General features: G+C 41.2%; 1 protein-coding gene across 15 annotated transcripts in view; it reads left to right on the top strand.

Moving 5' to 3' along the window:
- Window positions 1-22,410, top strand: part of LOC139109532 (uncharacterized) — a 174,378-nt gene that overhangs the window by 60,658 nt on the left and 91,310 nt on the right. For all 15 annotated transcript variants that reach the window (XM_070668643.1, XM_070668642.1, XM_070668645.1 and 12 more), the window contains one exon: window positions 17,133-17,180. In XM_070668643.1, the coding sequence (XP_070524744.1) occupies window positions 17,133-17,180 (48 nt within the window). The remainder of the gene's footprint in view (window positions 1-17,132; window positions 17,181-22,410) is intronic.

Here is a 22,410-nt window from a genome sequence, read left to right as displayed (position 1 = left end):
CTGTGTTTTCAAGATCGCGATTAGAATTGTAATAAAATTAAAAAGAGAAATTGATACCAGTTGGAACGTAACGCAAAATTAAATTCACGGCAGCATGTTGGCGTGCGATTATCACAAAGATAAGACGATACTGTCCGAATAACGGTTTGATTACGGCTGATGATTATAACCAAGTTAACGTCGGTTAAGTAGCTAAACCACTATAACTTTGTTCTTTAGTCCTTTACGTCCTTCTGCTCTTTATAGTGTCGGCTTATGGCCTGAGAAGAGAAAACCAACTAAAAGTTAGTTAATCCGGCTATTACGGCGGGAGCCAATACGATCTAAAAAAATGTCGATTTTTTCTTGTTCCCCCCCTTTTTTTTTTATTGCTCAATCATCTTTTCGTATACGCAAACTTTTGCGCGTGAGGAAAAAAATTTTGATAAATTAAAGTTTAAAGAACTTTTTCGAAAAGTTAATTAGAAAATTAAAGGATTAAAATTTATATATCGCGTGTCAAATTACGTGCCACGCGGATGTCGCTGTTATAATTACACAATTTAAATTCCCAATTAATATGATAATTAATAAACCGAGATTGTCACAACCGGCTTTAAGGATAAGATCTTCCATAAACACGTCGATTAGATTTCTCGCTTCATTATACGCGACAATAAATACATGAAGAATTATTAACGGTGACACCGAATCGCGAAATAATTAACACGTGGCGCACAGCGGACGCAAATCTGATTGCCTATTGTGTGTCGATCTGCATATTGATCTTTTTCGTTAATATTACAAGAACTAATACGTTCGCGTGTTATCTGTTATATTATTTTTATTCGAGTCAATTTTTCAAAAGGCGTTCCAAACGTAGAGTAAAACCATGTCCGACTATCAAGGATAATTCATGATCTGTTCTGCGTCTTATAACTCTCTCTTTCTTATCTTTTCGCTCATCCGTGACATACGGGGGGCCTCGAAACGCGTTCGGAAGAATAGCTATCCGCGATGTAACGATTCTCGCGCGGCGGTAAGCGAAGCGTAAGTCGTCCGGTATTAGACGGAATGAGTAAAAAGATCGAAAAGAGAGGGAGATGGAAAGAAAGACGAAAGAAGATCCTCTTTAGCTGGTCGTTTCACGGCGGACGGGTTAATTCCGTGGTCTCGTTACCACGCGAGCTGGACAGTGGGGAAAAAGGGGGAGAGTCGTAGAGTGAAAACGAGAAAAAGAGATGCCCGAATCGCGATGAGGACGAGGAGGAAAGAGAGAGAGAGAGAAAAAGAGAGAGGCCGGAGCAACGAAGTTAAGCTCGACGAAAGCCTCGTCTCCAATTACCCGGCGACCGTGTTGCAGATAGCGCGACGCATCCTCGCGTAATTCGCAGCGGTGACGTGGAGCGGCTACGAGCGCGGTAATTACCACCGCGAGAGTAACCCTTAATACTTTGGGAAGGGCATTTCCGCTCGTCGAAGGCAACCGCGATTCCTTGGAGAACGCCATTCGGCGCAATCGTCGTTTCCCCGCCGATTCCCGCATTCCCCGTTTCGCAACGAGCGTGCTCTGCACCTTTACTTGTCGCGGATTCACCCGTACGTTCGTCCAAGTCACTCGTCAAGGAATGCTCTGAAATTCCTCGGAGCGAGCTCAACCGAGCGGAAACCGGGACGATTTTTCGAAATACCTCGCGCGAGAATACTTCGATTCCGCATTCGAAAATCGCGACGTCCGAGGACTCTCGATAGCCTCCCGACTCTTTTGTGCGGCTCGCAATAAATCTTATGGCTGTGTCGCGTATCGCAGGGAATCGTCCGCGAGATTTGCGGCGCTCGTGAATCATCCGTTAATCGCGGCTGTTGGAGATACTTATGAAATTTATTTATGCAAAGCGTGGTAATGCGATGGAGAAAATCGGGAAGTTTAATCGATCTTCACAATGTACGGTCCAGGATTACTGGTCGTCATTTCCATGAGCGTGGAAGTTTGCGAGTTTTATGACGGTAATTAATAGCGACATCACTCGATATCAATCGAGTCACGTCGTATTTATATGACGCGCACGTGTACGCTGAGGTGAATAATTGTTTAACTTGTTACTAGAGAATCTGCGCGGAAAATCTATGTCACGGTACTTGCTCTTGCTACATTCATATTCTCGTGCATCTCTTCGTGTGTTTTTCATTGACGTAAAACGGGACTCGTTTTGTTGGATATCTACACCAACGTAACAATTATTTTAGGAGAAATTCAAATTATTTTTAATGAGTAGTTTGTCACAGACAATAAAAACACCATTAATTAAATTTTGTAATTATAAATTTTTGTAGGGAATTTTTTAAAAATAATTTTAAAATAATTTTTAAAAAATTGACAAAAGTAATGAAAAAATATTTTTTTAAAAAGTAGGTGAGCTTGCCAAACACTTTTGTCTTGACAAAAGCGATTTATTTGGGTTGGCAAATATTTAAAGTTTTGCGAGAGAATAGGGCGTAACTGCTTTTGGCCTTTAAATTTCACATTGCAATGGCGAAATGGCGAACGCCTCTATGTGATACGTTTACGTGGGATAGAAGCGAGAGATAAAAGGGCAAAGAGTGATCGTTGTCGAGCTTAAGACCATTTTCTCGTTCGAGGGCCGGGAGATCGACGAGTATCCGTGGAACGAAACGGAAACCCTGAGCTGACCGGTACATGCTCTATTGGAGCAAACTTGGGAGGCGCTTTCCGATCTTCCGTGCGATACGTTCTGGTGATTGGAGGAGCTCGGAACGCCGTCTCATAGCCGCCTTGGGGAGGGAAAATGTCTCGGGCACTTTGGAATTTCAGAGCGGATTTAGAGTTGTCGATATCGGCACTTGGCGCTGAGTGTGTTGCCTCGTTAACCGGCCTCTCATGGACGCGATGACGTGCAACCGAAGTTTAGCAACCACATCGTGCAATTCTATGCAATTGATACGTTGCCCACTTTTCTGATCGATATGCAAACGCGAGAAATAGTTCACCGAGTGCACGCAAGTCATTTTTGAGCGATTGATCGGTCCCGTCGATACAGCGGAGAATTATTATTTTAATATAGACACAATTTATAAAAAAAAAAAAAAGAAAAATTAATAAAAAAATGTTTAGTATTATTTATTAGCTGCTACGATAATAACATTGTTATATGCGGATCGGGCGTACGATTCTAAAAACACATTCTCCATTTATCGGCTCGTTGCAGCCATCGTTGAGTAAATCCCCATGTGTAAAACAGCTTCCTGCAAAGGGTCACTTTGTGAACTATTTGAGCGTGCCTATAGACTTGTCTCGACATCGTGGAATAACACGAAGGGGAGCATTTTCCGGACTTATGTTTAGCAAAACTTTATTTAACCTTTCGGCGCGCCTCGCCTCTAAAGTTTTACTACACGTTTTAACCCGATATTTTAATAGAAAAATGTTAATATCTCTTACACATATCCCTTGTAAATTTTTAACGTTCTTTAAAGTCTACGCGCTATACTTCGCTGAACATTTTAATAAAATATATCTGGTAATTGATAAAACGGCAAGATACTTTTGAGAATTTTTCTTCTTATCGATACAAATAAATTCTCACTGGCTTGAAATCGATACCTTTTTACTCGAGCAGTTTGCTTCGCAAATAATTTCGTTGCGCGAAAGTGACGTAACGAATTGTTATTCTCCGGAGTAAAATCGTTTTCCCAATTCCTTTTTTGCGTTTTTTCAAACGGCGTAGTTAAGGTAACCCGAAGGTCGTCGACCCGTGAAAACGCTGACGTAGTTATCTGTTTCTTCACCGAGTTCTTAGTTAATCGCCACTTAAGAAATAACTCGGCTACGCCTCATTGCGTCATCGTATAACTTGAGAGAGAGAGAGAGAGAAAGAGATAAATATTCTGTCTTTACATTACCTTCCACTGCTCTTGAACTTCCCTCTTTTCTCGCCGTTTATTTTTGATTGAAATCCATCATTTCCTCTCTCAACATTTTGCCTTACAATTTATATTTAAATAAAATGAAAAGAGAAACGCGGAACTGCTTGCCGTAGATTAATTAATTATTGGAGCAAAAATTGGTAGATGGAAGCGAATTTCTTTTTGGTTTCATTAAGATATTAATGTTATTAAACGTCAGTCCAACTTGTACTTACGAAACAAATCGTATTACATTTAAAATTTTACAGAAACACAATTTATTTCTAATTTACTTAAATTTTTAATGAAGCAAAATTAAAGAAATTAACTATTGTGTTTATGACCGTGATTTTAATTTCTATTTGTAGAGCTTGGAATTTAATTGTTGACAATTTTTTTTTCTTTTTTTTTTTTTAAATAATCCAAGTCGTGAATCTTCAGTAGCTGACGCAAAACTGAAAGTCTTCCTTGTTTTCTGATATTTTTCCTACAATATTGATTTACCATTGCTTTCTCCAATTTATTCTGTCAAACTTACGTCTTTCAATTTATTTTTCTTTAGTAGTATTACAGTTTTGACGCTTATCTTCTATTTCTAGCGTTAAAAATTTCTATAAATATAAGAAATCACACTCGGATGACGGATAAAAAAATTTTTTTTTTTTTGCGGCGTTATCATAAAATACGGAACGCGATAAAAATTTTCACCGAGTTTAGCTTTGTTGTGCAACTTTTTTTTTATAAATTGGAAAATGCTCAAGTAATCCTCTTTTATTATAAACAGTTACTCTATTGCTTTTTATTCGGCTCCCAATTTATTTTCTTTGTACTCTTCGTTATCTTTTTATACCTTTCCCATCGCCTGAGGCGATTTTACTCGCTCAGAGGCGACGTGAAAAGCAAGAATGGAACCATAATAATTACGGAATCGCCCATTGTTATAAAGTGTGTCCATCGATACACTTTAAAAAAAAATAATATTCTGACAGTGCTCTTTTTTTTTTTTTACTGGACGTCAGTGCAACGTCGAATTACACGTCTGCCTTTTTAAATTTTTCTGCAAATATTATGCGGTTGTGACGTGAATAAAACTTGTAAAATTTAACCATTGTAAAGATTTACGCAGCTAGGAAACTTTTTACTGCCGAAAAATTCAGCTACTTTTAGCCGCGTCTGCTTAGAAAATTATCTAAAGCACACAAATGCAATTTGATTGTTTGCGTTACGGTAAACGTCGATAATAATCGTGATTAAGCGCGGCTGAGAGATACCGGGGTTGGGAACACACGTATGAGCGCATGCTTAACCCAATTTCAAGACAAATTTCGTCCCTCGTTCGGGGGAGAGAGCCTCCCTGTGGTGTGCGGATGTCCAGATTCCAGCAACCGAATTACGTTCAATTTGAGGTGGCGTAACTGTGCGCGCGTCCACTTGACCCAGCTTCCGCGCATATATACATACATATACACGCGGGGCATGTCAAAAATTATTTCCAACGAATTTAATAGAAGTTTATATCAGCGTGAATCAAAGTATAATAGAGAGTTTAAGGCATTCAAGAATAGTCATTACTGTTAAATTATTTTTGATAAAAAAAAAATGATAGAGATGAAGGGGACGAAAGTCGATGCAAGTTGAAATGAAGTAACGCAGTTGACGTAACATTTATTCGTATAATAAAACTGTCTGAGCTCTGCGAATACGTATTTATCATTGAAATACTCGGGCGCATTCAAACGGAAGTACAGACATTGACACTCACTTCGAGCTTCAATCTTACGAGGCACGCGACGATGCTTTTGCTTTCATGCGTAATTTATTGCTCGTTGTCACTTAGATATTGCGGTAGAAATGGGGGTTTCAGCAAATTATAACGTCGTGCGTTCTCAATTAAGATGCAAATTCGATTTTCCACGCTGCACGAGGAACATTCTTAATGTCCTTGTTTTTACACAAGAGCTTTCGCAAAGTGAGCTTACATGAATAATTCAGTACTCGGAGTGCGGTACAACGTTAGGTCAATATACGTCGTGCCTAACTCGCGCGGTGACATTAGGCTATCGGATACACATCTGCGCGTACTGTTGGATTAAAATACGTGCCTTCTCCGGTCCCGTGGAATTTCATAAAATCAGATATCGCGATGAATCGATGTGGATGAACCGCGTTATAGGATGAGCCGCAAAATGACGAAGAGGAGAACGAAACCACCGACGATTTCAAAAGGTATCGATCAGAAACCCGTCGACGGGAAACGCGCGTCTTTAACGTCATCGTGCGACGCACGTATCGGCGGGGGCTCGCCTTCACAAACGAATCATCGCGAGCGATACTTGAACAAGACACCCGTCTCGTAAAAATAAAATAATAAAAAAAAAAAAAAAAGAAGAAGAACGGTCGTGTCGTGAATACATTGCGGGCTATTTATCACGGCCAGTCGGGCGTAAAGTCGATAGATCCACGCGGAACGTGATAATTAAAAATACCCCACCGACAACAGGGATGCCGGCGACGGCGATAATTTAAAGGAGATTTTATTTTTAAGTCCGGCCATTTGCGGGCTCTAATAGACGAAGCCGGGGATACCCCAGGAAGTTCCTACTACGCTCTGGAGATGTATTGACGTCGCATCTATCTCGTTTTATTTTCGAGCACATTTTCTCTTTTTCTCTTTCTCTGTTTTTTTTTTTTTTTTTTTTTTTTTTGCACGCATATTTTCGTAGCCGCATACATTTCAAAGCTCATAAGGTACACGTCAGTACGGAAGAATAATTTACCTCTTTCCGTTTTCTGTTTAATTTATTAATTACACGTGAAATGATAAATTCCCGTGAACTGGGAATTTACAAATTATTCTCTTCGTTACGTTACGTTATCAACCGGACGCGGTCTAAATTTTAATGAGTATAAACGTTCGTGGGGTTTTCTCAGAATGAAAAATAAAAGCTATGAATATCTCTTCGCATGTTTTCCTGGGCGGCGCGAGGCTTCGTCGTTACGGAATAAATTTGTTGATGATATTCCTCGCGTATGAAAAACAGATGATATATATTGGTACGGTACTCGCAGTCTTAAGGATGCTACGTGCAAAAAATCACCGACTTAAATGGAGGGTGCGTAAGATGATGGGAATAAGATCTGAAGAGACTTAAAGTGAAATGACATGGGATTGAGAAAGAAAATTGCGGGATGAGGCCGAGGCGGACGGAAAAACCGGCGCTCGCTCTCGCGACATCGTCTTTGCCCAGACCCAGACTTATTTCTCGAATTGTTTTCACTGTGAACCGCGATTGCTGGCGGCGGGAGGCATCAAAGTACTCGCGTTTAGATGACCGCGTAAAATGATACGGGGAATGTAAAATAAATTGCGGATTTCGCTTAATCGCACGCTCAAAGAACGAACCCGCGACTAAACACAAACCTGCTCTTTCTTTGACTCGTACCCACGTGGATATAAAATGTTTGCCGAGTCTTAATTAAAACATTCTTTTTTGCGATTACTTTACATTTAGTCAGCGATAAAAAAAAAAGTTTTTTACTTCCAAATCTCTTTCCCGGTTTGAAAGTGCGGGAAATTAATTTTGCAGAAGGCAGCGAGTGTTTCCGTGTCGGAATGACAAATGCACGTAAATCATCTACAATTTTACATTATTCAAACGTGGTCCAATATTCAAATCCTCTCATCTGTCTCTCTACGTGTAATGCTGACGCCACAACATCGTCGAAAGTGGTTCCCGGTGATATCTCTACCGGCGATAACGAGCGTCGATTAATCAAATTGCACTCGCGTCATTTTCTCCCGCGTCTCGTCGCAAAGTGTCTTTTCTGCTCGCGCGCATCGCTCCGTGCGTAATTATTACCGTCGCGTTTGCATCTCCGATTTTTCTTTCGCGTTTCGATCAAAGTGAATCGCAATCGATTCTGAACGCGCGCAAAGCACCGTTGCATCCATCCATCGCGCCGGGGAGAATCGATCAAAATGGAAAATAATCCCCGCGGTATGCGGGGAGATCGTCGGGAGGGTGGCGAGCGCTGGCGAAATGGGGTGTCGGGACGACCCCGAGATGCGTGCACGCGCATGCACGCGCACCTATCGGTCACCCATACCGCACGAGTACACCTTCGCCCCAGTGACCGATGCTGCGCGCAAGCGACTCCTCCGTCGCTCCGGTTATCCGCCCTCGCCCGCGGCTCCGCGCAACGCGATATCATTTATTCACGATACGTACGAGGTCAATCGCACACGCGAACGCTTGCGACTTGTTGGACCCTCTTCGGCAGCCGCTCGCTATGGGATAAACGCGTGAGCGAAAGCTGTGGGCTGTCACACGAATTGTCATTCAACGGAAAAATTTTTTTTTTTTTTTTGTTCCCGCAGCCACTCGTTTCCGTTTTCTCTTATTGCTGATAAAACAAAAAATCGTTTGGTCGGTACTTCTATCGTGGAAAAAAAAAAATTATATACGGTCCGCGAAATTCTGTTGGCACAGCTTTGTGGCAATTGATTTGCCAAATACAATCGCAGCCCATTTTTTTTTTCCTCTGCGTAAAAAAATGAACGAGAAAATCGGAGGAGTCTCACTGATAACCTTTTGGTAGAAGGAACAATTTATTTCGATATTTCGCTTCGGTACCATCGTGGCGTTTAGTTTTTATACTGGCGATTTGATTGATAGTGCGTGTCGATAAAGATGCCTCTCGTGCGCCGGAATTCCGCTTTCAAATGTTAGCCGAAAGAGCTTTTGGATGCGATGAGTTTTCAAACGATATGTTCTCCGTCAAATGTGCCTGATTGACCTGAATGCGTTGCAGCAGGTGATATTTTAATGATAAAACCTGCAGCGCAGCATGGCGGAAGTAATCCCGTTGGCAACTGGCGAGGGAATTAAATTCTTTCCGTCGACAACAACGCATGCTTTTAATATCTGACCTTTACTTTGCTTCACGCAAAGCCGCTTGTTTTAAGCTCGGGGCTTAGGAGCAAAGTTACGAAAAATTGTATTTCTTATTCCGCGTCTTTAAACGTTATTGCTAATAGCATTCTAATTCCTCCTGATTTGTATTAGTGATAATTCTTACGAATAATTTTTCATGTCTGCTAATTGACAATTAATTAGATACGACACAGATATTTGTTTTCCATTAATTTTTTAATCATTATGCAAATAATGTAGCATTATTTTAGCGTTGACTATAATTTTTATAACAACGCTCGAAATCGCGTTAGAGATAAAGACGAGCAAACAGGTTGGGAAAACAAAACTTTTCCGGAAATCCAAATATGTTTTGCGCGTAATTAAAGGTTTTAAAATATTAGAAGGTAACAGTAAATTGGCAATAACATTATTATCAGACAGGAATTATGGAAATGAAATGGAAATATATATGCATATTTTTTCGATCGTTTCCTCTCTTCTCCCCTTAGTAAATACAGAAGACGAAATACACATGTACAATTACGACATTGTTTTATATGCGTTATTCGTACGCGACACTGAAAATAATAAACGCGATAATGATAGCGAGTCGTTAGTCTTGCGAGTAATAGGGTCGGGCATTGATACGATCATCAGTGACGAGCGTAACAATGGCCACCCACTAAATGTTTCATATTGTCGACCATCATTCACAATTCAGTCGATATCCGATCGGTATCGGCCCCTGACTCTCCGGTTACCGAACAATCGAAATTGATAATAACCATCAATTATTCGAATTCATTCGACATTAGCAGCGAGTTCTCCGTAACCGCACGGAGCCGTTTACTCCGCGAGCATGCAATCGTTCACGATGTCATTCGCGAGTGGATTCGAATAGATTCCTCATCATGCGATCGGGCCGTATTGCGGCCGTCTCTTCCGCGCTGCGTATTTTTTCCCCATTGCTCTAATTTCGCCGCGGTTTCGAACACGCTTCCCGGATCTGTAGGGCTTCCGCGGGACTTTAAAAGTCCGCTCGCGCACACGCGCGAGTGAACCTTCTCCCGGTAATCAACTGTGCTTTCAGTAGTCTTTGCGTGTTAGAAGAGCCTCTCCTGCAAATACACTCGGTGGTTCATCTAGTTTATGACGAGTATTCACCACGCTCATCCATTAGCATATTCGCGAGAACTGCGCGCTCCGCGTTTCACTTTCGCTAGGGTTAAATCAGGGAAGCTATAAAATATCAAATTCATATTCGTGAGTTACATACAACTGCAGCAACCAGCTATCGCTAATGGCCGTTATTAGGTTGCGTTTATTTAATAATTTAGCTCGCGCTCGAGTTATTATCAGTTCGTGATTGCTTTGCATCCGCGAATCTAACGCGAAATCGATATCACTTTTACAGTCCTAATAAATGCGAGAGACAAGAAGCGATATCATTTGACTGTTATATCCGAGTGAAGCACTCGTTCTAGGGCGGCATCGCCGAGATTTCTATTTTCGATGTTTGTGCGCGCTTCTGAATTTTAACAGCGGCGACTATCGCTTTCGGTAAAATTGGAATTTTTAATTAAACGCGCAGCGCTGTTGAATTAGAGCGATCTCGCCGCTGGACGATCGACGGATCTCAATGTAGGAAATTCCTTTGCAGTCAACGCACGCGGCTTTTACGATGGGAATCGTGAATCGTTGGTGAAACCGGATCCCACGGTTAAAACCGTCCGTTTGCGCGCGATAGTCGACGCTCGATAATCGGCGACGGTTTTCCGGATTTGGCCCCTTTTTACGCAGAACGACGGCGGTCACGCACGATAACGCCGACGTACGAAATCGCCACGAACGAAGATAAGTGCTAAGGGACGTTCACGTCGATTTTATTGCCGGGGACGATGTGCAGCAAGTGCAGTGAATGCTGCCAAGGATCGAGGCACAGTGTGGACGCTAGCCCCACGCCAGGCTCCGATTCCGATATCTCAGGTAACGATAGCTGATTTCCTAAGGAAAGGAAACTCGTTCGTCGGTCTCGTCAATTCTTTTTTTTTCTCTTTTCTCCTTTTTTTTTGATTATTCTTTTTTCCCATCTTTCGATCTCTGGTCTTGCTAGCCCCATAGCCGAACTCTCCGTGTCTGTCTCTAGTTGCATTAGCATAATAGGAAATAGGATGTGAATTCTTGATGTGGCTGTGATATTTTTGACACGTGTGAGCAATACGATTGACTTGATCGCTGCAACGTATTGGATGAAACCTGATTTACTGTGATCTAGATGTTATCTTATGCATCACATTCGTTTCGATTGCTATAACTGATTGCCAGTATGCGATAATCACTGCTATCTTGCAATTCGTTTTAATTACTTCCTTCCTTTTGCTGTTACTAACGCCAGCTAATTGTCGAACTTAGTTTCTGCTTGCACGTTGTTTCTACTTTTATCAGTGTACATTCTCCGTGAAATTACTCGAAAACGTTTTCTTTTTTTTTTTATATTGGCGACAGAGAAGTTTTAATTTTATCCAGTTGAAAAGTAATTATTTATCTCGTATGATAATTAAGGGAATATAATGGTATTGTCGTCCAATCGAAGACAAACTTTTTTTACGTAATTTTTTTACATTAACAATTATTTTTACATTTGCGACTATTAACACACAAGAGGAGCAATTTATGATAGAAAATTCCAAAAGTGGTCACTAAATACTTTAATTTTTTTAATTGGTTTTTATTACTTTCGTAAAAATATCATTTATTGCCGGAAATGGAACAGGTCGAATTTTTTTACATATTTCCATTACACTTCTTTAAAAAAAATTAATAAAAAAAAAAACTAGTTAAAGTGCAAGCTTGCAAAACAAGTTTTAATTTTTAAATTAGATCTGTGTTACCTAATCAATTTTTTATTTTTTTTTTATTTTTGTTCTCTTTTTTTTTTCGCTCGTTTTTCGCACACTTTCACGATGTCGATAAACCTTGATCTTCTCCGTGTTTCACTCGACGAGACGAATTTTGTTTGCCTCGTCAAATGGAGTTTATTTCGAGTGTTCTTTCAATAAAAGCGACTTCTGCAGAAGCTGCCAAACTTAAAATTCCGACGTGCTCGTTTTAAAGCACTCGCTCCTTTATAATCAACCTCTCGCATAACGTCAGCAGAATGCAAAGAAATTTCCATAACGTAGCATGGTGCTAGTAGATTTTTATTCTCGTTTTTATCTATTAATTAAAAATTAACATTTACTTGGTTTAAATTCACTGTCTTACCGTTAACAATAAACTTATGAGATATCCCGTTCCCTTCAATTTGAAGATAAAATGTTCGGGCGCTTGCGATATCTTTCACGGCAAGTATTTATTGTGACCTTATGGAATGAAAACCACAAGGAACACTTCTAATTCCAATAACGATATATATTTTATTACAGCAAAGTAACGTGAACTCTTTCGCGTAAGTTAGATTAACGACAGCAAAGTGTAATAAAAACGTGAGGATCCTCTATGACCTTACTCTACTTCGCTCCATTTTAGCTTTCTTCTGCTTCGCGATAAATTCGCGTGTCCACGCGCCTTTTTTCCTAACTTTCTTCTCCACGTTAAGTTTATGTTTCAGATGCTTTTAGACTCGGTAATCATCGGATTAAGATTATCGAGTTACGCGAACTCTATAACCAGAAGATTTTCCGATTTTCCGCCCCATATTTTCTTTCCGCGCAAAATTAATCATGTAATTTTGTACAAACACAAGTCCCTACGTGGAAAAACGTTAGTTTAGATAAAATGAATACGATCTGCTTTTATTCGATACGTATCGGCGATCTATTATTCGCCGTATTACGTGACATATTCCACGCGGTGGCAATAATGTAACTAAATTTTCCTGCGTAACGCTCAATATTCGTCCTCTCGCATATTTTCAAGTATTGTATCGCGTATCAAGATATAGATTCTCTCGTGTAGATATATACATATATTTTATCGTTTCTCCCCGCTTTTCTTACTCAGTTCAATCGGTTTTCTCTCGTTCGCCTTCTTTTCGACGAATTTCTCATCCTATTACCGCACCGGCCATTTCTCGATGTACACAAACTCCTCGTTGTGCGACGGATAGAAAGCATTCACGGAGCGCTTCTGAAATATGAGTATTTCAAGATGTATACTGTCGGCTTTTTGCCACTCCCTCGCGGCCTCTTTGTCAGAGATTTTACGCTGCACGAATTCGTGAATAAACGTTTGCGCGTGCAAGCCGGGGATGGGCGAGAGAAGGGTGAGGAAAGGTAGCTGATAAGTAAAAATCAGCTATAGAACTTAATAACGTAATGTTCGATACGCTCGACGTTTTTAAAAGTAAAAGTAACATAATTTACGACGATAAGATAAATCATTGTTGCCTTGTAATAATTTTTACAGGTGGCTGTTACACCGATATTAATTTAATTAGTTAAACATTTTTTTTTAATTTATCTATCTTAAGTGTAACGCGCAATTTATTTCGTATTATCTTAATGAATCCTCACGAACTTGATGAAGTTCGATTTTGTCGCCTTTTTATGTCGCGATCGAGTGTCACAATTCCGTGACTTACCACAGTAAGGCCAATGATAATCCGTCTACAGAAGACAGTAATCAGGATTACTTCCTCGCTGGGATTCATCCCGAGAGAGAGTTCGGGATTTAGACTCTTATCTCTGGACGCCAGGTTTATTACTGAAACCTCTGGGTAATGGATGAGCGATGGCAAACGGAATCTCTCATTGCCCTCGTCGCAATTTTTATCCTGCTCTCCATTTTTAAGTGACTTCGTGCCCTCGGGCAGTTGGCGACAATTCCCGGGAAACGAGTTTGCGCAACGATGCGCATCGATAATTTACGATATAGAAAATTGTCGTTTATCTGCTGGCGTAGTTTTCGAATGTGAATTTGATGTAGCCTCAATATCCACTCGACCCTCCCAATTGACGCGCAAACAACACGTGCGCGCGATGTGCGCCGCGGCTAGTGCGCTAATTTTCCATTGGAAAAATATTTGGCGGTTTAATCGCGCGCCCGATCGCTCTCGCGGTGAAAGAGATCGACGCGCGTAACACGTTTCGCCAATTACGCTATAGCGAACGATCATCTGCAACGTGAATTCCCGAAAACACGCGTATCGAATGAAATACCTATTGTTTTTTTTTGTCTTTTTTTTTCCCCTTTTTTTTCGGAGCGTGGTGACCGTGGACGCTGTAACGAGGAGCGGTGCAATTTCGCTTCCCGAGGCCGCTCGCGAAATACGATAAATTCCGTTTACCGTGCCAAACGCGCCGTGAAAGAGTTCTGGATCCTCGACCTGGGGGTTGTAAACGGGCTTGTGCGTCTGAAAGGAAGGTAGGAAAGAAGCGCGTGGCTTCTTCGGCGCGCCAGGGATGCTCACTTTTTTTTTTCTTTCTTTAATATCGGCATACTTTGACTCGTTTCTGCGCTTCTCGGCGTGGCTTTCTCTCAAAACTCGGGAGAACTCCACTTTCCATCCTCGTATATATTACGTACGCTATTTACTTTGATCGGGGCGTACGGTAATTTAAAATCTATGCGATTACTACCAGCGTAGAAATATATTTGACGAAAGCTAACGTTCGACTGTAAACCGAATATTATTTCTAAAAGGAAGAAAAATTGAACTTTTTAAAAAGGGGGGGGGGGAAAAAAATAAAACAAAATAAAATTGATTTTATAAATGTCTCCGAGTTGAAAACTCGTCCATAAAGACTCTGATTCCACCATCTCTCTTAATAAACAACATCAGTTAGCGCCGTTGTAAATGCGTTAAAGAGAGGAAGGTGGCTCTGTTAATGAACGTCGGCTTGCTAACGAGTGTTGCCGAAGAAAACGGGTCACGGGGCGTAAATGTAAATTTATATCTCCCGCGTGACTGAGAATGTGGAAGCGGCTGCACGGTGGGTCCTTATAAATTCACTCAATCATGCATTTACGTCATCAGGCCGGACAGGGCCTGCGTTACAGCGTGCATAACGAGCGCGGACACGTACGCACGTACAAACCCGTATTATGCATAATCGGCATGAAATATGCGCCCTTTACGTGCACGTGCGATATATAATATGCGTATATTATGAACAGAATGCCAGTTAGTTAATTATGCGACGTTGATAGTTCAGTTTTATCGATTCTCACGAATATTTTATAACGGCTACGCGAACTCGGCAAAGGTTCGACGGAACTTCTCTCAGGGTGAATTTCGAATATTAAGGATCTGCGAGGTAGGATGGCTCTGTCAGATTTAGAATGTTGCGTACACGCAACCGACACGGCGTTCGATGTCGCGAGCAGACGTGCGCTTTTTGCATAAACACACACGCGTGTTACTGTATGCAATTTTTTTTTATGCATATATCGACGTCCGCTACTCATAAATACACGTGCGATGCGTGCGAAATATCGAGATTAAAAAATGCACCGCGACGAACGCTTGGTTGGATTTTCGTACGATTATGCATATCGCGACCGCAGATGTCCACGTGAAAAATATAGGTACACGACGTGCAATGTGAAAAATATTTTAACTCTATTACGTATACGTATGAAATTCGAGTAACGTAGTTTAGGCTGTTATTTGAAAAATCTATATACCAATTAATACGCAGCTGTATTTTTTTTTTAATAAAATCGTGTATTTCTGGTTAGAAACTATCGCGACGTTCCAATCATTTTCGCGAGAAGACAGCCTGCGAGCTTTTCGACAATTCTCTTGCGCTTTTCTTAGACGCTCGAAAGTTGATTTGGAAAGTATGGGATGTGCGGATAGCAAGCTTCCACTCTATAGGCCTCCGTGGTGTCCGTAACTTTTCGAAATTCGAACTTGAGCCCGTCGAACTTTCCGATACTTGTTACTGAAGTTCGTAGAAACTCTCGAACAGTGGCGTTACCACTGTTATAATTGCAAATTTGCTAGTAACCAATATATGACTTTTAGATAGAAACGATTCGTTGACATAACAATTTGATCTGTGTAACTTATCGCTTGCAATTTAAAATTAATGAATTTGAAAATGCATACAAGAGATAATATTTTCCTACCCGTAGTTCTTATATTATAAAAAGAAAAAAAGAGACCTTTGACTCACAATACGATGCGCAGCAGATCAGTAACAAATAAATATACAATTTAAATTGTAGATATGCTGAAAATATTTATTAACTCGAAACAATTTTTTTACGCGGCTCCAAGTAATTAATTACTTAAGAAAAAATTTCTTTTTTAAAGCTTTTTGATCATGGATAGACTAAAGTTCTTAATTTGATATAAAGAAAAAGTGATACTTACCCAGGAGTTGCTTAGTTGATGCATAACGTTTCTCCAAGGCTTTCTCTCTCTCTCAAAATGTTCAGCTGAATTTTTCTTCGTACATAAGACACTTGCTTCTTCTCTCCATTCTTGTCTGAAAAAGACAAAAGTTTTTCTTGATCAATCAAGTACATCAATATATTATAAATTACAAAAATACAATGGATAATGTACAATGAAAAGCAGATATGGCATTTTCTACGGCGAGCGGCGACGGCGGCTGGCGTACGTAACTTCCCCCACTCTCGGCCGCCGAGAGCGAGGAGGTGTAGTAGGCCGCGTTCCATCTCAGTCCTCTGTAATCTGTGCTTCGTGATACATCTGCGCGCGCGCGCACGCTTCGTGTGAGATTCGACGCATCCCACGTCAAGATCACGTACGCTAGCCGCCATCGCAGCATCACGAATGCCATTTTTTACGGTAAGCGTACGTACTTTCCGCGCGTCGAATATTTGGTGTGTGTAGAGACCCGCTAATTGCGTCGAGTCAGCCATCTTTTGCAGGCCAGTGGCCTGATCGCGCGCGGGAGTTACGCTGTTACGCGCGTCATCGAGAAGTTTGTTGTAGGTTGCGCGGTTGTCGTAGATTCACACAGCTGGCGCTACGTGATCGGTCGCGCCGGTGAAGGTACGAGAGAGAGAGATACCGCGGAAAATAGGACGAGTAGGACACCCGTACATCAGCTGACGCGCTGGTCACCTACTTTCCGTTGCGTGACCAGTCGTCCGAGCCACGTACGCAGTGGGCCACCTACGGGCCCGTGTATCGCACGCTCGAGTTACGTACGCCACCCAAGAGTCACCTTCGCGCGTCATAACCTCTATTCATCGCCCGCTACGCACAACTTTTAACCCGAATATATCGCGCGTTATATAATTAACACGGAAAAGTAAATATATCGTAGTGTGTTTAATTATTTGCCTGCTAATGACTGATTTGTGCTAATTGTTGTTCTCTCTGTTTCTTTACAGAGGAAGAGTGGAATCCAGATGGCAAGGGTCGGCAGTCCAACGATACCGGTGAGTACTAAGCTTATCTTATCGCTACAAATCGAGTTCGCGAACGAGCTCCGTACTAATTTAGAACTCGAAGAGAGTGAAATAGGATTTCGAGGCGTGCTCTAAGCGTAAAGTATAAAAATCCGAACGGTAATCACGGCATTAAAGTACTTATTCGTACAAGCGTGGAAACGTGAAAGATTCACCGTCGCTTTTTTGCGTATCGAAGCGGATGAAATTGTCGCGAATAGAGTTATTTATTACTGCCTTACGAGATCGACTGTTCCGTGAAGGGGATTATCCAGATTGCATTGCTTGCAGTCGCCTTTGGGTTCTGTTCCTCCTCCTCCTCCTCGCCGCTCTTCTTGCTCTCGTCTTCTCCTTGGCCTTTAGACGCATTACGAGCTTAACTTAACCCTTGGAATTAGCGAGGTCTCAGTCAGGTTTCCCCAGTTCAAGTTTCACCCTTCCTCTCTTTCGTTCATTCTCTGAAGTGACTGCGCCTCTCCCGTTCGTGCCGCATGAAATTGATACGCCGCGTCTGTCGTCTTCATCGCGATTCCATTTCGCTGCAACTGCAGACTCGCGACACGAAGTGACACCGCGTTACAGAGCGGGAACGTCCCAAGCGTATTTTTATCGTATATTTAAAACGGATACTTTGACGTTTAATGAGCACACATCGGCGAAAAATTGGCCGTACGATTGTTTTTTTAATTTTATTTTTCTTTGGATTAAATAAAAATTATTTATCCGTGTGATTACATTTTAAACGCATGTTTATACGCACGCGCGTTTTAATACGATGCCAGTGTAAAATGATATAACAATAAAATTGCAATAGAGGTGGTCAAAAAGAAACCGAAGAGAAAATCAATTACTGGATTTAATTGAATACGGGAGAAATAAAAAAAAAAATGTTTTCTGCGTAAATAGCTCGATTGGAGATTGAAAAATGGTTGGAAAAAAAAAAATTAAAGAGTTGAACAACATTTCAGTTGCTTTATCCAATTCCCTTTGAAAATAATAAAACCAAACAGCGGAAAATAATTTCAGACTATGATTCTCTTATCTGATGATTAATAATCGTGGAAGAAAGTAATGCCTTTATATTGTATTAATTGAATTTAATTTTTCTTCATTTTTTTTCTTTTTATTTTTTTTTTTTTGAAAATAATATGTATTAATATTGTATATTTTGCATTTAATACATTGTGTTGTCGTATATTGTATATATATTTTGCACGATACACATTTGCGCGTATACACTGATTACAATAATGTAATATTTATTATTTGATTATAAATAAAAGATGGTTTTCATAAAAATTTATTACGCTACGTTGATGACACAGATAAATTATTAATAACGTAATTCGCGCAATTTTACATTGACATATTTTCATTTTTTCTTTAATACCAACCGCATTAGGGAAAATTTAATAGAAATATAAAGCATTCAGCTTGAATGTTTAATTTAATTAAATGTATGCCGATAGGAAGCTTATCGCGAAATGGAAATCCCATCGTAAAAGATCGCGGACGTAATTCGAGACCGTTTATGATATACTGAAAAAGAATAGCCGGTCGACGGATCGGGAGAGGCGAGGGGGATGAAAATAAAGATCTTTCAGTCAGAGATAAATCTTTTTAATCTTTTTCTTCAAGACAATAGGGAGGTTCGTTTGATGTGCAGAATATCTTCCCAGACACTTATACCCTTTTTTTTTTCCGCGTTCGTCTCCCATTTCGGCGCCAATCCCTCGAGGATTATTTCACGGTGAAACTGGGGTAATTCTCGTGGGGTAAACTCCGCGGATAACCCATCGGCGTGCGGCGTACCGGCTCTCTCGACGAGTGGAAACTCTCCTCGCCTCCGTCGGAGTTGGCTCCGACGAGATGGCGTGCTGGGTCCAGCTCGTCGACGTCTCGCATCTCGCGGATCTCGCCACACCCTGCTGTCCGTTTCTACAGCGAAACGTCGCTGAGAATTTTCCGCCGCACGTGTTTCCGGAAAAAAAATTGTTCTTCGGTTTTTTCGGGGTGGGCAAAAGAGAAGAACCGATTGAGACACCAGCGAAAAGTTTTACTAATTTTTTTTTAATTTTTGCACCACGCATAACTGTGATTTTTGCGTAGGGAAAATGGAACGCGTATGGTCAGACGTGGTAGTGCAGTAATAACGAGCGACACAGTTTTTAGATTTTATCATTTTTACAAACGGAACCGGCGTTAATTACACCGTTTGGCTGCATACGTTGTAAATTTTTTTTTTCGCGTATTTTAAACTGATTAAATTAAGGGGTTTATTTCGCACTTTTATCAATTTTTTTTTAGGCAAACATAGTGGCGGAAAACCGATTAGCTGAGAACTTAATTTCGTGCGCTTCTGACTAAAAAATTAACGTTTTTAAAAGTAATATCTTGTATTAATAATTTTTCGAAATGGGTATTATGCAATATTCGTTTTATCCCTGGAATCACTGCACAGATACGATGACAAAAAACGAAAGAGTCTTACGCATAACTCCAATTAAAACGGATATATTCCGCTCGCTACTCCAACGCTGCAAAATCGATTCGATAATACGATAAAACTTATTTTCCATCAAGCCGCGGTACAATCGGCTGAAATTCACGTCAACAACGCCAAATACACAATTAATCCGATCGACACAAAGCTTGACTTTCTCGTCGATAACAGCATTATCATTATTTGAAAGACGCTGAGAGTGGAGTTCATCGATATTTGTAAAATAAATCGTAATAAGTATTAATTTACACCTAGTTTCTCTAAGATTTTTTTTTTTTTAAAGAAAAGCTGTAAAGTGTAACCATTTACTTTCTTTTTTTCTCGCGCGTATAAGAAAAACATTTAGCAAATCTTAAAAAAAAAAAAAATTTTATAAAAAATAATCGCGGTGACGTTAAGAATAATTAATCATTGATCGCGGGTGTCTCCGTCCGTTGCTCCCCGGATACAACGTTCTTCCGAACGGAAACGGAACTTCGACAATCATCCGGTAAACGCAGAATCTCTGTTTGACAGCGCTTAAGTTCATTTAAATGAGAACAAATAGACTTCGCTCGGGTGCACCTATACAAATTTTGTTCTTAAGCTAATTAACGCCGTTCGCGAAACCGAGGCGGTGGTACGCGGCTGTTTTTCACGGGATCTTCGCCACCTAAAGCATCCCGTCGCGGAAGAAGGGTTGAACAACCCTTCAGGTGAACGGCTGAAACCCTCGACCGTCGATGCTAGCGGCTTATCGTCTTATCCACGCGCTGGCTCGCTCGTGCGAACGGGATGATAAAGAAGAGACCCTCCGTCGGCGCGAGTACATCTCTCCCTCGCAGCCTCCTCTAGTCCTCCCTTCCCCACGTTGTTCGACCCCCTACGTGACGAGCGGCGACGCGGCGCGGATTCACCGTCAACTAATATTGATTATAAAACCGGCGGCGACGGCGGCGGCGGCGGCGGCGGCGGCGGTGGTTTCTTCGTTCTCCTTTTTTTTTCTTTTGCCAGGCGAAGCCGCGGGCGGTGGTACACGCGCGCGAGACACAATACGCCGTAGTGTGCGTCGTGGCGGCGGCGGCGGCGGTGGCGGCGGCGTCAACGGCGACGAATTACTCCCGTAGAGAGTCGCCGGTGACGACCGGCTCGCCCGCGGTGAAGTGAATATAGCCTCGTTGGGTCGGACGCACCGAAGTGCCGTGGTAGTTTCTCGTCGTCTGATCGTTTCCTCGCGCTCGCCGGCTCCGGAAATCCGCGCGCGGACATTAGATACGACATCTCGTCGGCGAGAGGAACGCGGAGTAGGAGAGAGAGAAAGAGAGAGAGAGGAAGTGCATTGACTCCTGGACGCCGCAATGTAAGTAAACGTGGTACGTGACACGGTGCAATTTTGATCATGTCGCGGAGTTTTTCACAGTCGCGTCTCGCGAGCGGAGAAACACACTGCGTGGGTAGCGATAACTCGCGGAAATCGTCCCTGAAAATGTATACATGCGCGCTACACGGGTGTTTTTTAGCGGATCGTTGTTTTTCCTACTCTCAACCTTCGCGTAAAAGTGCGTTTTCCGCGAGCGAGACGTGAATGAACAATGTAACAGACTTTGCAAATTTTTATTTCTTCAACGGTAATTTCCACACGTTAGCTAATATTTTTTATAATATTTTTGTGCGATGCTGAAGAACAAGATAAAATCTTGTACGTTGATTTTACTAAACTTTGTGCGTAAAAAATATTATAAGAATTGAATTATAACAATGCAATAATTTTTAATTGAATCGTATTTCGCGAGGGTCGGGATAAATATTTTTTAGCACGTTTTACGACGTACGAATCAATTATTTCGAAGCGTCTGTAAATAATTGTTAGTGTTTTACTGGATAAACGGAAACGATTGTTTTAAATAAATGTCGAGATGTACTCTAAAATTATTGATAAACGTTTATAACTCCGAGTCGATAAACCACGTGAATGTTTCATCGCGCATACAATATTTCGTGAAAGAAAAACGAAAAAAAAAAAAAACTTGCAAAGCTTTTAAGCGTGCTCGCTATTACTATTCGTTAATATCTCCGTCAGGGCGCAATTTAGCGACATAAATAGACACCGCGATATCGACGGTACACTTCAGATGACTGAGACAAGATATGACGTTTAATATTAATGAACTTTTAGAATTTTAAAGCTTATTGCCCCGCTTGGCAAACTTTCTTTGCGCTCCGCTCTTACTCTTCTTTTCGAGAGGCATCATTGATCTACTGGGATCGTTGACACATTACGAACTATAGCTCGCTATAGAAGTTTTCGTTCGCATTAGCTGACACGAACGAGACGTTCTACATTCGCTGTCACGTTAAAACGAATCATTAGTGCGTTTAAAAGTTCAAATTTGATTATATGAAATATATTGTTTCCGAGGAAAACTTAATTGCAATAATTAAGGCAAAGAAATAAATACCGCGTGGTTGAAAAAGAGAAAAAAAGGAAAAAAAAAAACATCGTGAATGGTTATACGAAATATTCCGAGGTAAAAATCATCCCTCGAGTTTACGTATTTTCCATGAAAATCTCGCTTACGAGATAACGATTTTTAGTCGGTTAATGTAATCACCGGTGCCAAACGGTGCAGCCACATATACGACGCGCATCAGTATTATCGCCCAAAGGCAGAGTCGGTAATGTTATTACGCGTATATCGTGGGCTTTATTACGCGTGCCGTATCGCGTTCGGGTGCCTC

Source organism: Cardiocondyla obscurior, linkage group LG18 (genome assembly GCF_019399895.1).
Source record: "Cardiocondyla obscurior isolate alpha-2009 linkage group LG18, Cobs3.1, whole genome shotgun sequence".
Taxonomy (NCBI): domain Eukaryota; kingdom Metazoa; phylum Arthropoda; class Insecta; order Hymenoptera; family Formicidae; genus Cardiocondyla; species Cardiocondyla obscurior.
Note: the sequence above shows the minus strand (reverse complement) of the source record. Positions and strands in the feature narration are given on the sequence as shown.